This window comes from Oryctolagus cuniculus, chromosome 12 (genome assembly GCF_964237555.1).
Source record: "Oryctolagus cuniculus chromosome 12, mOryCun1.1, whole genome shotgun sequence".
NCBI lineage: Eukaryota > Metazoa > Chordata > Mammalia > Lagomorpha > Leporidae > Oryctolagus > Oryctolagus cuniculus.
The window spans coordinates 11,445,932-11,461,242 of record NC_091443.1 but is presented as its reverse complement, the minus strand read 5'-3'; the positions used below and the strand labels follow the sequence as shown (position 1 = coordinate 11,461,242).

Sequence of the window (15,311 nt, the reverse complement as noted above, 5' to 3'; positions counted from 1 at the left end):
AAGGCTTTGGCGCCAGCTCTGAGTTCAAGGCCTAGCTCAGGACTTCTATGCGGTGGCTGCGCTAACAGTGAGGCAGAGTCGTCAGCCAAGCTCCACGTAGTCCTTCTCCCCCACCTGTGGCTTGGGAGGCAGCCAGTCCAGGAGAGGTAGACACCAGCACCTCCCAGGGAGCAGCCAGCCCCTGCATGGACCCCAGGGACCAAGCCCCTGCAAGGCTCCACCCCAGCATCTCCTGGGATGTGGCCCAGAGACCCCGCCTTCCTGCCCTGGCTTCCACAAGGAGTCCCTACCACTCATCCCTTGTAAGCCTCATGCCTCCCACACACCATAATGCACAGCCCTGTGAGAATCTCCATCCAGGGCAGGGACTGGGGCGGGTGAGGGGGTGGCCGGGTGAAGGACCCAGTCCTCTCTTATCTTTCCATCTGCGCCCTTTGCCTAGGGCGGGCAGCTTTTCCTCTGTTAGTGGCTGGATTGAGGGCTTCATCTGGCAGCACGGTGCGGGTGGGGAGGAGGAACATGGGGGTGGGGAGGTCGCTGAGGGCAATACAAGGTCAAAGTCACAGCACTGCACAACCAAGGACGTCAGCCCCATTGCCGCCGCAGTCCCACTGCGCCCCAGAGGCAGCTTTGTGCCACTCTCGCTGGGATCAGCCAGAGACAAAAGAAAAAAGCTGATGCGAATAGTGATTCCTATTCCGGGAAGGGCTGGGGGGCACGGAGGCAGCTGGGTAACAGGTGCCATGCTCCAGTTACAGAGGAAGAGTAAGTTTCGTGTTCCCGAGCACAGCGGGGGGCGCAGTTCGCAATAACCTGCGATCTGCAAAGAACCAGAAGGGAAGGGACACAGTCTCCAAACGCGGAGAGGTGACCTGACCGGGAGAGGGACAGGCCGACTGCTTGATCCAACAGTGTGGATCAGCGCACGGGTGTGCATTTACTGAAGTCTCTCACTGCCCCAGGGACGTGCCAACTCATTCAGTATTTTTTTAAAAAAGATTTTTATTTATTTATTTGAAAGTCAGAGTTACAGAGAGAAGAAAGGGGGGGAGGCATCTTCATCCGCTGGTTCACTCCCCAGTTGGTCACAACAGCTGGAACTGTGCCGATCTGAGGCCAGGAGCCAGGAGCTTCTTCCCGGTCTCCGCACGAGTACAGGGACCCAAGGACATGGGCCATATTCCACAGCTTTCCCAGGCCATAGCAGAGAGCTGGATCGGAAGTGGAGCGGCCGGGACTCAAACCAGTGCCCATATGGGATGCCAGCACTGTAGGCAGTGGCTTTACCCGCTATGCCACAAGCTGGCCCCACTTATTCAGTATTAAAATGCCTTCAAATAATGTTTAAGGGGATGGAGCTGCTAACCAGACCTGAGGCTCACACATTGTACCACGTGGTATACCACAGTCACATCCATGTGTGTAAGATCACACGGTACCCCAGAGACACACACATGTCAGATCACACGGTACCCCAGAGACACATCCATGTATGTAAGATCACACAATATCCCATAAATAAGCACAACTAATTCGATGATAACAATAAGTAAAGCAAAAATAAAACACAGATTAAAGTATTAAAGAAAAAATACAGCTCTAGGGGATGCAGCCCAAAGCAGATGGGGCAGATGTTGACTTATGGAAGGCACTGGGGGTACACACAGGTTCCCAATGCCTGCCTCTCTAGCTTGGTGCATGCTTGAAATTTCTACAGGAAGGGACTTTTTTAAAAGGAGATTTCGCCCACGGCCTGAGATACAGAAGAGCAAGCTCAAGTGAATTGATTGCCCACTCCACTCTTCCAGATGTCACAGGCTCCGTCACGGAGAGCGAGATGTCTCCAACAGACAGACATGGTTTTTTTTTCCCCTTTTCCATGAATATTTAGTACACATCATTATCTCTAAGTCTGACCATTTGAAAAAGAGATTTTTAAATAATTGATTGATATGAAAGAAAATCGTCACACTGTCATTTCCATTACCAGGCAAATCCAGAAAATCTCCTCCTCTGGCGCTGACATGGCCGTGGGCGCACCCGGCAGGACAGGCACACAAATCAACAGCCACAGACCTGCCTGGGGGATTTTTCGGAGGGAGAGACCGTCACCCTCCTCCCCTCTCCCACTGGGCATCACCTTCAGCACCATGGCAGAGCAAGTCTCCCGTCCAAATGAGAACCTTCATTTTCCCCTCCCTGAATGTTACGGTCTCCAAAACATACCCAAAGCTAGATTTCTGTAGCTCTGATAAGACGAGTCCTGTCTGTGACCACATGCGAGCATATACGTGTGCAGGAACGGTTTCAGCATCTAGAGAAAACGCTTACACGCCCACTTCTGAAACGTCAGTGTTCGCGATGCGTCTCACGAGAGGGCACCACAACAGAACAGAGGGAGGAGGTGACACAAGCACCCCAGGAGACGCCCACCAAGAATGCTCCGAAGTGCAACACGGCAGGTGCACAGTGAGGGGTGAGCACTTGGTGTGGTGGTTAACGTCCCCCCTGGGAAGCCGGGACACCACGCTGGAGTGCCTGGGTTCACACACAAGCTCCACAGCCAAGTCTACTTCCTGCGCCCCGGGAGACGGCGGATGGTGGCTCAAGCAGTTGGTTCTGCCACCCACGTGGGACAGGCAGATTGGGTTCCTCGGCTCCTGGGCTCAGCCCCAGCCCAGCCCCAGCCATTGCAGGCATCCAGGGAGTGAACCTGCAGATGGACGCGCACTAACACTTGCTCTCTCCCTAATAAATAAATTGAAATCCAAAAGAAAAGGAGAAAAGATACACAGGGGCTTTGAAGAGCCAGCGGCCAGCAACGGACCCATTTGCATAAAAGCCCGCACACCACGTGCTGCCAAGAAACACACATTCTCCTGCCGCTGCCTCTCACACCCTCACACCTCTGCAGGTGCAGCGCCAGCCAAGGCCGCCCGGAGCCCAGGCGCGACTTACCACGAGGGAGAGAGGCCTCTTCCAGGAGACGACGCCGATGAGCCCCGAGAGCAGCACCTGCAAGCACAGAGGGTGCAGGGGTGAGACACAGACAACCCAACCGACATCACCCTGAGGGAGGGCCTGTGAACCCCGGCCCACGTGCCCCCGCGGGCCCACGGGGAGCCTGCAGCCCTCTGACAGGCGGCCTCGCAGCCACCACAGCACTACAGAGTGGGAGCTTCAGGCCCTGCCGTGGGCGGCCGAGACTGGAGGAAAGACGGAGCCCGGCACACCTGCCGTTGCTGAGTGGGCCCAGAGTGGCTGCCGCTGCCCTTGTCACACCTGCCTCCCGCCGTGGCACTCGCTTGTCTTCCCTCATCCCTGCGATGCCCTCCTCGTCATTATCAGCAGTGTTGTCCGGTGAGGCTCTGGAAGTTTCCATACCCTCGGCTGGAGTGCACTACTCCCTTCCGAGGCCAAACCCTGCCCCTGTCTTTGCCTCAGGTCCTGCTGTCCGTTGGCCCCTCTCTCCCTGGCGCATGAACTCGCTGTGGCTCTGACCCTCACTCAGCCCTTGGTCCAGCCCAGGCGTCCTCCCAGGCCCATGCTCCCCACAGCAGAAACTGGCTCCCATCCACACATTCCCAGTTTCCTCGGATCCAGAAAGAACCAACAGGCGGTGGAGACGAAGCCACTTCCGACACCACCCCCTGCCATGCCATCTGGCTATGGTCGCACAGCTCTACAGAAATTCTTCTCCCCAAGGTCACGTGAAAGGTCTCTGAAGGCAGCAAAGTGCACCTCCCGCCTTGCTGGGGCAGGGCTGAGCCCCCCTCCTCCCGGCTCCCGCAGCTCTCTTACACCTGACGTCCCTCCCGCCGCCCCAGGGCTGCTCTTCTCCACCAGGCGTCCTCTACCCCCTCCTCTTTCTGCATCTGCGAGACCCGTGTCCGCTGAGTTCCTTGTCCCCTCTCCCGAGGGCTCTGCGGCTGCTACCTTGCGGCTCCTGGAACACAGCCTCCCCCCGGTGCACTCCAGCCCACACAGTGACGCTGTGCACCTGGCTCCGCTTCTGGTGCTGGCCGCCCTCCATCTCAACACGTCCAAAAAGGCATCTGCAGCCTCCCCGCCCAGACCCTGAGTCCCTCTCGTCATCTCTGCCTTGCAGAGAGCACCCCTTCCCTCCTAGTCGCCCAAGAAGCTGAGATCCTGACACCGTTCCCTCTTCCGCACCAGCCATAGCCAAACCAGGGCCAAGGAGGAGCAGGAGACTGTGGCCCGCTTTTCTTTTCAACAAGGCAACATGGCCCCACCCTCAGCAAGATGTCTGGGTAGGAGGTCTCCTGTGAAGACCAATCACCCAGACCTGACGCTGTTGCAAGAGTCAGGCAGTTCGAGACCCGGCTGCAGGGGCATGGCTGCGTTTTCCCTGGGATTCCAAGGGGACTGATCAGACCCCAGTGGAGAGCAAGCTGCCTACAGACGCGAGGCCCCCTTGGTCACCTGTTCCCGCTCATCCTCAACACCTGTGTAGCAGACAGCAACAGGCAGACCCAACAGGCTCCGCCCCATGCACACCAACACTCCGGGTGACAAACACAATTTGCAACATTTCCCACCTCCCAGGTCTCCTCCCTTATTTTTTTATTTTATTTTTTTGGACAGGCAGAGTTAGACAGTGAGAGAGAGAGAGAGAGAGAGAGAGAGAAAGGTCTTCCTTCGGTTGGTTCACCCCCCAAATGGCCACTATGGCCGGTGCACTGTGCCGATCTGAAGCCAGGAGCCAGGTGCTTCCTCCTGGTCTCCCATGCAGGTGCAGGGCCCAAGCACTTGGGCCATCCTCCACTGCACTCCCGGACCAGAGCAGAGAGCTAGACTGGAAGAGGAGCAACCTGGACAGAACTGGTGCCCCAACCGGGACTAGAACCTGGGCCTCCCTGTCGTTGTATTCCAGACCCATGCCCGGGGCCTGTCTCTGCAGCACAGTCTCATTCATTTTCCTACACGCCCCTGAAACCTCTCTGCTGCCTGCCTCCTCTACCCTCTCGTCAGGACAGCCTGCGGGAGGCCGCACACTTCCTCCCTGGGCAGACACCACGCCCCCCACCACGCTGGGTTACAGCCAGATTCCGCGGTTGTTTCCCACAGGCAGATCTTGCCGGAACTCTCAGCATCATCTCACGCTCACGTTACAACATCTGACTTCCGTTCACCGCCTCCAGTGCTAGTTAACTTCCATCAAGAATGCTACTGCTTTCAGAACTCAGCAGGCTGGACCAGTTCTCCTTCTTCCTTTTTTTATTTTTAAAAAAGATTTATTTATTTATTTGAAAGGCAGAGTTACGGGGGCAGGGAGGTGGGAGCAGAGCTACAGAAAGAAAGAGCTTTCATGGACTGGTTTACTCCCCAAACAGCCAAAACGGTCAGGGCTGGGCCAGACTGAAGCCAGGAACCAGGAGTCAAGAGCTTCATCTGGGTCTCCCACGTGGGTGCAGGGGCCCAAGCACTTGGCCCATCTTCAGCTTCTTTCCCAAGCCATTAGCAGGGAGCTGGTTGGGAAGTGGAGCAGCCAGGACAGGAACCGGCGCCCATGTGGGATGCTGGCATCACAGACAGCAGCTTAACCCCCGCACCGCCACACCACCTCCTGGTTCACCCTCTTGACCTGTCTGCACGTCCCTGTCCCTGTCCTACCCCTGTCTCCACGTCCTTGTCCCTGTCCTACCCCTGTCTCCATGTCCCTGTCCCTGTCTTACCCCTGTCTCCATGTCCCTGTCCCTGTCTTACCCCTGTCTCCATGTCCCTGTCCCTGTCCTACCCCTGTCTCCATGTCCCTGTCCCTGTCTTACCTGTCTCCACGTCCTTGTCCCTATCTTACCCCTGTCTGCACGTCCCTGTCCCTGTCTTACCCCTGTCTCCATGTCCTTGTCCCTGTCCTACCCCTGTCTCCATGTCCCTGTCCCTGTCCTACCCCTGTCTCCATGTCCCTGTCCCTGTCTTACCCCTGTCTCCACGTCCCTGTCCCTGTCTTCCCCCTGTCTCCATGTCCCTGTCCCTGTCTTCCCCCTCTGCACTGCTACACCCAGTGTGGGCTTATCATTCCCAAATACCTACTGTCTCCCCATCCAACCCAGGAAAGAGCTGACGTCCCTGGTGCTCCAACAAGAGACATTGGAGTCAGCCCCTCAGGGGGAGGACAAGGCCAGAAAGCTTGGAGGTGGCTTTCAAACCAGGATCATTGTTCAAAGCCCAGTTTACAGGGGGTGTGAGGCACCGAGAAGCAATGGGACAGGCACGCGGCGGTTCGGAGATGAGCTTCACTGTCCAAGCACCTGAGTTGTCAACAGGTGTCAGCCGGCCCTTGTCGCCACATCCCCAAGCAGCCTGAGAGAGGCAGGGGTGAAACTAGAAGTGGGACAGAACTCCCTGCTGCAGCGGGTGACGAAAGGGAGACATGGGCCACCAGGAGGGGAGGGCTTCTGAGAGCCCGAGACTGGCCTGCTGGACGGGAGAGGCACCGTGATAAATTAGCACCCGAAATCCCGTCCTCTAACCACTGGGAAGTTGTTTCCTGCCCGGCATCAAGACTTTCTTTCCAGCTGTCAAGTGCAGTTCTCGGGTGCACAGCAACGCAGCGCTTTAGGCCGTGCAGCAAGGCCCTCTGCAATGCAGACTTGGGAGCCACGTAAATGAGGCAGATGGCAGATGCACCCGAGAGCTACCACGACACCAACTTACCACCAAGGAGCCGGCGCTCACAGCTGTCTGGGGAACAAATAGTCTTTGCACAGCTGGAGCAAATAATATTCTAGCTGCCTGGAAGAAGTCTCCTGACCCTCATCTTGCAAAGCATTTTGGACTGCAGGTCTGGGCTGGGCCACATTTTTCCTCCAGCCCCATAAATGGGCTGGTCCCTGCTTTACCCACTTCCAATTTCCTTTCTGTGTGCCTTCTTTCCTTTTCTTTTTTTAAGATGCATTTATATCCTCACTTATTTGAAGAGGCAGACAGAGAGAGACAAAGGCCTTCCATCTGCTGGTTCACTCCCCAAATGGCCACAATGGTCAGAGCTGGGGTGATCCAAAGCTGGGATCCAGGAGTTTCTTCTGGGTCTCCCGTGTGGGTGCAGGGGCCCAAGAACCTGGGCCATCCCCTGCTGCTTTCCTAGGCACATTGGCAGGAAGCTGGAAAAGAAGTGGAGCAGCTGGGACTCGAACCAGCACCCATATGGGATGCTGGTGCTGCAGGTGGCAGCTTAACCCACTTCACCTGCCTTTCTTTCTCTGGGTCTGGCTGTGGCAACATGAGAAGGCTTGCCCCGGTGCGCCAGCCTTCAGCCTTCCGTCTCCACTTCTGGGAACACACTCATGGCCACACCCACTGCTTCCATGGCCCCCTCCTCCTGGAGCACCTCCCAACACACATTCCGTCTCCCAGCCTGTCACTTCCTGTCTGTGGTCCTAACTTTACCCAGCTCTTCCGAGCTGCATCAATACATCACACTCATAACGTGCCCAAGCAAAGTCACCTTTCTTAAGCTCAACCAACTTCTCCTGTGACAAAGAAGGCTGTACACTCCTTCTGTCCTCAAACACAGCCTCATAAAAAAAAAAAAAATCCCAATCATTTAAACCAGTCTCCATATCTCACAGGTCAAAAGAAAGGTCAAAGGTGAAATACACCAGTGAGTGCTGATGGATTGTGTGCCTGTTATGCAAATCACCGTGAATGCTCTTCCTATCAAAGTCTTTTGGCTGGCACAGTGGCTCACTTGGCTAATCCTCTGCCTGCAGCGCCGATACCCCAGGTTCTAGTCCCAGTCGGGGCGCCGGATTCTGTCCCAGTTGCTCCTCTTCCAGTCCAGCTCTCCGCTGTGGCCCAGGAAGGCAGTGGAGGATGGCCCAAGTGCTTGGGCCCTGCACCCCATGGGAGACCAGGAGAAGCACCTGGCTCCTGGCTTTGGATCGGTGCAGCGTACCACCTGTGGGGGGTGAACCAACAGAAGGAAGACCTTTCTCTCTGTTTCTCTCTCTCACTGTCTAACGATGCCTGTCAAAAAAAAAAAAAAAAAAAAAAAAAGTCCTTTGTCCTGGCCTTCCCAGGTGAGAGGCCACTTTCCCACAGGGCTGTTCACTCGGAAGTGAGGGCTCCCAGAGGCCATCGCTGAAGTTTGTTATTCCAGGAGTTGACAGAGCAGCACACGCATTAAAACACATTAAAAATTTTTTTATTTTAAAATATCTCAAAACAAGTAGCTTCCTTTGCAAGCCGGTGCATTTTTACTTCATTCTTTCAAAAGCCAGATTCTGAGAAGGGGTCCCGGAGCTTCCCTCAGCGAGCACCCCCGAAGTCCTGAACCCCCGAAGTCCTGAACCCCCGAAGTCCTGCATCCCCGAAGTCCTGCATCCCCGAAGTCCTGAACCCCCGAAGTCCTGAACCCCCAAAGTCCTGAACCCCCGAAGTCCTGCATCCCCGAAGTCCTGAACCCCCGAAGTCCTGAACCCCCGAAGTCCTGCATCCCCAAAGTCCTGAACCCCCGAAGTCCTGAACCCCCAAAGTCCTGAACCCCCGAAGTCCTGCATCCCCGAAGTCCTGAACCCCCGAAGTCCTGAACCCCCAAAGTCCTGAACCCCCGAAGTCCTGCATCCCCGAAGTCCTGAACCCCCGAAGTCCTGAACCCCCGAAGTCCTGAACCCCCGAAGTCCTGAACCCCCGGTGTACAGGCCCCTTGGTGCTTGCCTATTGCTGGTAAACTCCCCGTGTTTGTTTACATGTAAATATCTTTCTATCCTCATACGTAAAAGGCAGGCTGGCTGCAAACACAGTTCTAGGTTGCCAGCCTTGTCTCTCGGCAGCTGGCAGATGGCATCCCACTGTCTTGTCTCCGCTGTTGGTGGAGGAGTCGGCTGTCCGTGTAGCAGTGACGTCTTGCAGGGTGATGCTGGCCTCGCTCTAGAGGACTTGTTAGGACTATCTCCTAGTCTTCGGTGCTCTGAACTTCCTGTGGGTTTCCTCTTGTTTATCCTCTTTGGCAGGCACCATGCTTCTGAATCTGTAGGTTTATACGTCCCTTTAGTTCTGAAAATCCGGAGTTATCCCAGTTATCTCTTCAGTCACTGCTTCTCCTCCATTCTCTCCATCAGGGGCTGAAACAGCCATTAATGGATCCATCGCATCCCACCCTCCAAATCTCTTATGTGGAAGACACAGCCCATGGCCACAGCATCCAATACTTCATTCTGGACACTTGCTTTAGGTATGCAGTCTGGATCTCTGGTTATCTCTGCACCGCGCAGTTGCATTGGTTTAGAGAATTTCAATATAAGTTCTACTCTTATTTTTCCCCACACATGGCTATTTCAGATACCTTCCTGCTACGTGCTCATCTTTAGGAGTTAGTTGAACATGCCTTTAATTATGCATAAATACACATTCTGGATTCCAAGAGTGTGTCCAAGGAGGGTATCTAAGTTGCACCCACTGCTTCTCACCTGTTGGGCTTGCTTCCTTTGCTGCCTGCATGCTTGCAAGTGCTTGGCTGTAAATATATCTCTTGAGCTTCATCAGCGATGTTCTGTGGACCAAAGTTGGAGGGATTTCCTCTGTGGAAGTGCAATTCTGCCAGTAACAAAGAAGCACCAAAATGTGGAGAGACCATGATCCCGAGAGGCGTCAGCTCACGTGCAGCGTGGGAATCACAGGCTAAGGCCCCCTGGGAGCCTCGGTCTCCCCCCCCTCCCCCCGCTCTCTCTGGCTCTGGCTCTGCCTCTCTCGGTAACTCTGTCTTTGAAATAAATAAAAATAAATCTTTAAAAAAAAAGATAGGTGAGCCAAAAACCAGAACATAAAGTCCAGAAAGAGATGCAAGTACCTAGAAGGAGTCCTCAAAAAATCCATATTCTGAAAAAGCTATTCGTGGATTTCATATTTTTACATGCAAATAAATTTATCTTTTAACTACATTTGTGTACACACTTTCTGAAGCACCTTCACACCAGGGATTGTAAAATCTTACTGTTTTCTAAATGTGGTCAAATATTCCCACATAGAATTGATCACCTTAAGCACATCAAATCCCTGCACATCATGGTGAAAGCATCCCTCCCATCCACGCCGCAAGTGCTTTCTCTGGACCTATCAGACGAGATCGGGCGCGTTCAGGGTGGTATGGCCGTAGACTCTCTGGACCTATCAACACTAACTCCCACTGCCCGTTTCCTGCGGCCCCGGCAACCATCGTTATACTCACTGCATCCATGAACTTGACTACTCTATGTACTTGATGTGAGTGGAATCATACACGACTTAGTCCTCTGTCACTTCAGATAACGTCTTCAAGGGTCATCCAAGCCATAAGCGTGTGTCATAATCCCCTTCCGTTTCAAGCCTGGGGAATACTCATTGCGTGCACACAACACCTTGTGCTTATCCACCCCTGCCGGTGAGTACACGCCCGCTTCCAGTTTTTGGCCATTGTGAATACTGCTGCTAGGAACACTGGCATACAAACACCTCTTGAAGCTCCTTCTCTCAGCCCTTGGGGGTCTGTCCCCAAAGTGCACCTGCCAGGTCAACAGCCATTCTAGTGTAGATTTTCTGAGGAAATCTCATTCTGTCTTCCACAGTGGCTTTGCCTACAAAAATACACAGAAGTTTCAGCTTCTCTACATCCTTGCCAACATTTGTTTCTTGTTGGTTTTCTTGAATGCAGCATAACCACCCTAATGTTTGAGAGGTGGCACAACTCAATGTGGTTTTGACTAGCATTTCCCTAATGATGACTTTTCCTATGCTGACTGGCCATGTGCGTCTCTGGTTGGTTGGTTGTTTTTTTTTTTTTTTTTTTTTTGAAGAACTATCTACTCAAGTCCTTTATCTATCTTCTTAATTTCATACTCCCCCCAGCTTTACTGAGGTAGCACTAACCAATAAAGTCACATGTATTTAAACTGTACAACATGATGTTTTGATTCAGGTATACAGTATGTAATGATTACCACTATCAAGTTAACTGATAAATCCATCACCTCACCTGTGTGGTTTTTTTTGTTTGTTTCTGTTTTTGTTTGTTTGTTTGTTTTTTGACAGGCAGAGTGGACAGTAAGAGAGAGAGACAGAGAGAAAGGTCTTCCTTTGCCGTTGGTTCACCCTCCAATGGCCGCCGCGGCCGGCACTCTGCGGCGGCGCACCGCGCTGATCCGATGGCAGGAGCCAGGTGCTTCTCCTGGTCTCCCATGGGGTGCAGGGCCCAAGCACTTGGGCCATCCTCCACTGCACTCCCTGGCCACAGCAGAGAGCTGGCCTGGAAGAGGGGCAACTGGGACAGAATCCGGCACCCCGAGCGGGACTAGAACCCAGTGTGCTGGCGCCACAAGGCAGAGGATTAGCCTAGTGAGCCGCGGTGCCGGCTCTCACCTGTGTGTTTTTAGTCTGTTTGGTGAGAATACTTGAGATTACGCTCAACCAAGTGCAAGAACCCCAACATGATTCACGCCAGTCCCCAAACCGTGCATCTATCCTCTAGCTGGAAGCTTGCACCCTTCCTGTGAACATCTCTGCTTTCACTCCACTGCCCCCAGTCCCCGACAGCCACTCTTCTACTCCCGGTTACGGCAGTCTGGCATATTTCTGAGATCCTACAAGAAAGGGATATCATTGGCTATTTGATCTTCTGTGCCTGCCTCATTTCACTTAACACCATGTCCTCAGGGTTCATTCATGACATGAAATTCCTTTGCCCATTCTTAATTGGGATGCTTGCTTTTTGTCACTGAGTTTTAGGAGTTCTTGACATATTCAGAATAGAACTCCTTGTGAGATATTCAGCTTTCAAATATTTTTTTCTCATTCTGTGCATTGCCTTTTTACTCCACGAAGAGTGCCCTTGGATGCCTAAGTTTTCAACACTGATGAAGTTCAATTGGCCTCTTTTTCTTCTATTGCCTGTACCTTGGGCATCATATCCAAGCCACCATTGCCAAGTTCAATATCGTGAAGCTTCTCCCTTAGGCTTTTCTCCTAACTTTTACAGAGTTAGCTCTTATCACCTTTACAGTTTGACACACAGATAAACTCAATTATATAACAAGTAATGCATTACATCAACAGGGGTGAGGCGCCTAGTTAATACATGGTTTTGAGACAACTGCTAACCCCCACTTGGAAATAACCAAATAAACAGTCTCACAAACCGAAACACATGACAGAAGGATTAAACACTGGATGTACAAAGATAACCACGTGTCACTGGCTATAATTCACACAACCTCTCCCTTTCCCCCAGAAAACCACTAAAGGCAGGTGGTTATCCCGCCGGTGAAGACGCTGGTTAAGGCGCAGAGGGCCTGGCTTTGATCCCCTGTGTGGCTCCTGGTTCTGCAGACAGGTCCCGAAAGGGAAAGATAAGGGCTCACGTACTCGGGTCCCTGCCACCCAAGTGGGAGACCTGGACTGAGCTCTCGCCCCCTGGCTTCAGCCTTGTCCCGGCCAGGCCCAGGTGCTGTGGGCATTTAGGGAGCGAACAGGTAGACGCATACCCACCTTCTCTGTCACATGTCTCTCTCTTTCTCTATCCCTCAAAGAAAAAAAATAAAAGTAATGGATAACATGCAAATTAAAAGGCCAGGTGCTGCTCCGCCTCCCTGGCTGGCGACGGCCACAGAGGGAGACTCCCTCCGCCATGGCTGTGCAGACGACCCGGCTCCGAGAACAGCTCTGTCAGCTGGCCAGAGCTGAGGCACTGGAATGAGGACAGTCTCTCCTCAGGCAGGTCCCGGGCCCGGGACGCCACAGACGACTCTCCAGGCAGATACAAATGACTGCAATGGAGCGCCCCAAACTGAATGTTTCCATAAACACCAAGAAACTAGGAACATGGCCAAAGAGCTGGAGGCAAATTCTTCTAAAACTTGAAAGTCAGGGATTCCCAGCACTGCTGAGTGTTTTCCAGAGTGCACAGGGAGAGCAAGGAAATGTCCCAGATTCTCTGCACAAAGGCCAGCACAGTCGCAAGCCGGGAGCACACCAGGAGCACAGACGGATGGCTTTCAGACGGAGGTGCGTGATTTTAAATCTGATGACAGCAAACAGAATTGAACAGTGCATCCGAGGGGAAGAAGGCCAACATGTGTGATGTGTGTCAGGAAGGAAGCTGGTTCCGTCCAAAGAAGCATATTAACGAAATTCATCATATTAATACAACAAAAATGAAAAAAAAAGCACCATTCAGTAGATACACAAAAAACATTTGCTAAAACTCAACCTCCAATCCTACGTGCAAAAATCACTCTTAGTTTAATAAGACAAGACAGCGGTGGCTATTTGGCACGGCAATGATGTCGCCTGGTACACCCATATCTCATACTGGAATGTCTGAGGGCCAGTTTCTCTTCCACTTCCAGTTCCAGCTCCTGTTAGTGCACAGGCAATGACTCAAGTTTTAGGTCCCTACTACCTACATGGTAGATCCTCATTGAGTTCCAGGCGCCTGGCTTCACACTGGCCCAGCACCAGCTGTTACAGGCATTAGGGGAGTGAACCAGCAGATGGGAGATCTCTGTCTCTCTCTGCCTTTCAAATAAAATAAAAGTAAATAAAAATATTTTTAAAAGCCTTAAAGATAAGAAAAGACAAAGATGCCCATAACCTCCAATTATATTTAAAATTATTCTGAAAATACTAGTGGGGTATGCAGAATCTTGAAAGAGCCCCAAGATCCCCACCCCCTGGGATACATGACCCAAAGGATTCCCTCTCCTTGCATGGGGGCGGGACTACAATTGTGGTGGAGGGCAGGTTCCGTATTAGGTTATGCTATCTTGCCAGTGGTGCAAGGACACATGTAGGTACCCACGCATCATATAACCACGGGACGTGCTGTGAGAGACGCACCCTTGGTGCTGGGTGCCGGGCAGTATGCGATGGTGCTCTGTGAACCACACAGAGTGCACCTACACACACCTACATCTGCCTACTACACCCAGGCTGTGTGAAACACACAGGTAGCAGAGGCGACTGATCCTACTGCCGCAACGGACACAGATCCACGTGAGACTGAATCAAGCAAAAGACACGCGGTAGACGCGGGCTGCACGAGGCTGCCATTGCTGTGATGTGGTTCGGTTTTACAGGAAACGTAAATCAAAGTACAGTAACATACAAACCAGTTAACACAGCCATGTAAGACCCGCCCAAGGCTCCCAGGCTGTGTGTAACCATGCATGTCTCACTGTCACCTGACTGCTCAGTACGATCGTGTGTTCACACCTGCACTGCCACCAACGCATGGGTACACTACACCATGACACCGTGATGGCTACGCCCCTTTTCAGCTCCATTCTAACCTACGGGTCCACTGTTACACATGTGGTCTGTCACTGGCCACGTCGTCAGTATGCACCTGCTGTATCTGATTAGGACTTGTCCCCCAGGAACTCATGCAGGACTTAACCCCAAAGTCTTCTCTGGGGTGGAAGCTTTGTGTGACTGCAGGGCTCGGGGGTGGGGTCTCTGGAGAGTGATTAGACTATTCAATTAGGATGGAGCTGCCCCCTCCCCAGCCCACATGATTAGCTCCCGGTGACTCTCTAAGGAGGGAAGAACCCCTGACAGATGGGGACAGGTACACGTGCTCCCGCCAGGGTGTGATGCAGCCAAAGGGGGCCCTTGCCAAAGCTGAAACAGACTCTTTTCCTTGTAAAGCTGGGCGGCCTCTGGTACCTCTTGACAGTAATGAAAAGTTGACTGACAGCAGAGCACAAGGCCAGTGCGTGGGTCCCAACTCAGTCTTTTGTTGAGTTCATCACAGGCGAGATTCTCCCACGTGGGCCTCGCCTGATCAAGCAAACCCTGTGTGTCTGGACCCTTCCTGATGTCAAGGATTCCACGAAGCACAAAAGTGCCTGCTGTGGCCTCGCAGAGGTGAGCTGTGCAGCCGCTGAGGGTCTCTGAGCGTCTCTGAGCGGCGCGACCTCCCCAGGCCACAGCCCGAGCCACAGGACCCCCAAAATGGGTCTGCCCACAACCCAGGGAGTCTGGAAGTGCACTCTGCGCCAGGATGCACCCAATCTCCCCTGGACTTCAGCTCCAGACCCTGAACACAGGCGCCAATTCAGAGACTCCCGACTCCTGCCCCAAGGACGCGCTGAGACAATACATTCGTGCAGTGTTAAGCTGCTGGGCCTGGGGCAGTGTGCGAGACAGCAACAGCAAATGCAAACAGCAAGCTAATAAAACTGAACACAAAGAAAGTTACAAGCACTGGGAAAGGTGCTGCACTGCACAATTATTGCCATTTGAAAATGGTGTGATTACCTCACTAGAAAACCCAAGGGAACCGACTGACTGAGAAGAAGAAACCGGAAGAATGCAAA

General features: G+C 53.0%; 1 protein-coding gene across 1 annotated transcript in view; it reads right to left on the bottom strand.

The window, feature by feature from the left end:
• The window catches only part of ENTREP2 (endosomal transmembrane epsin interactor 2), a 384,377-nt gene that overhangs the window by 199,891 nt on the left and 169,175 nt on the right, over positions 1-15,311 (bottom strand). The window contains exon 2 of the mRNA XM_070053528.1: positions 2,959-3,015. Within this exon, the coding sequence (XP_069909629.1) occupies positions 2,959-3,015 (57 nt within the window). The remainder of the gene's footprint in view (positions 1-2,958; positions 3,016-15,311) is intronic.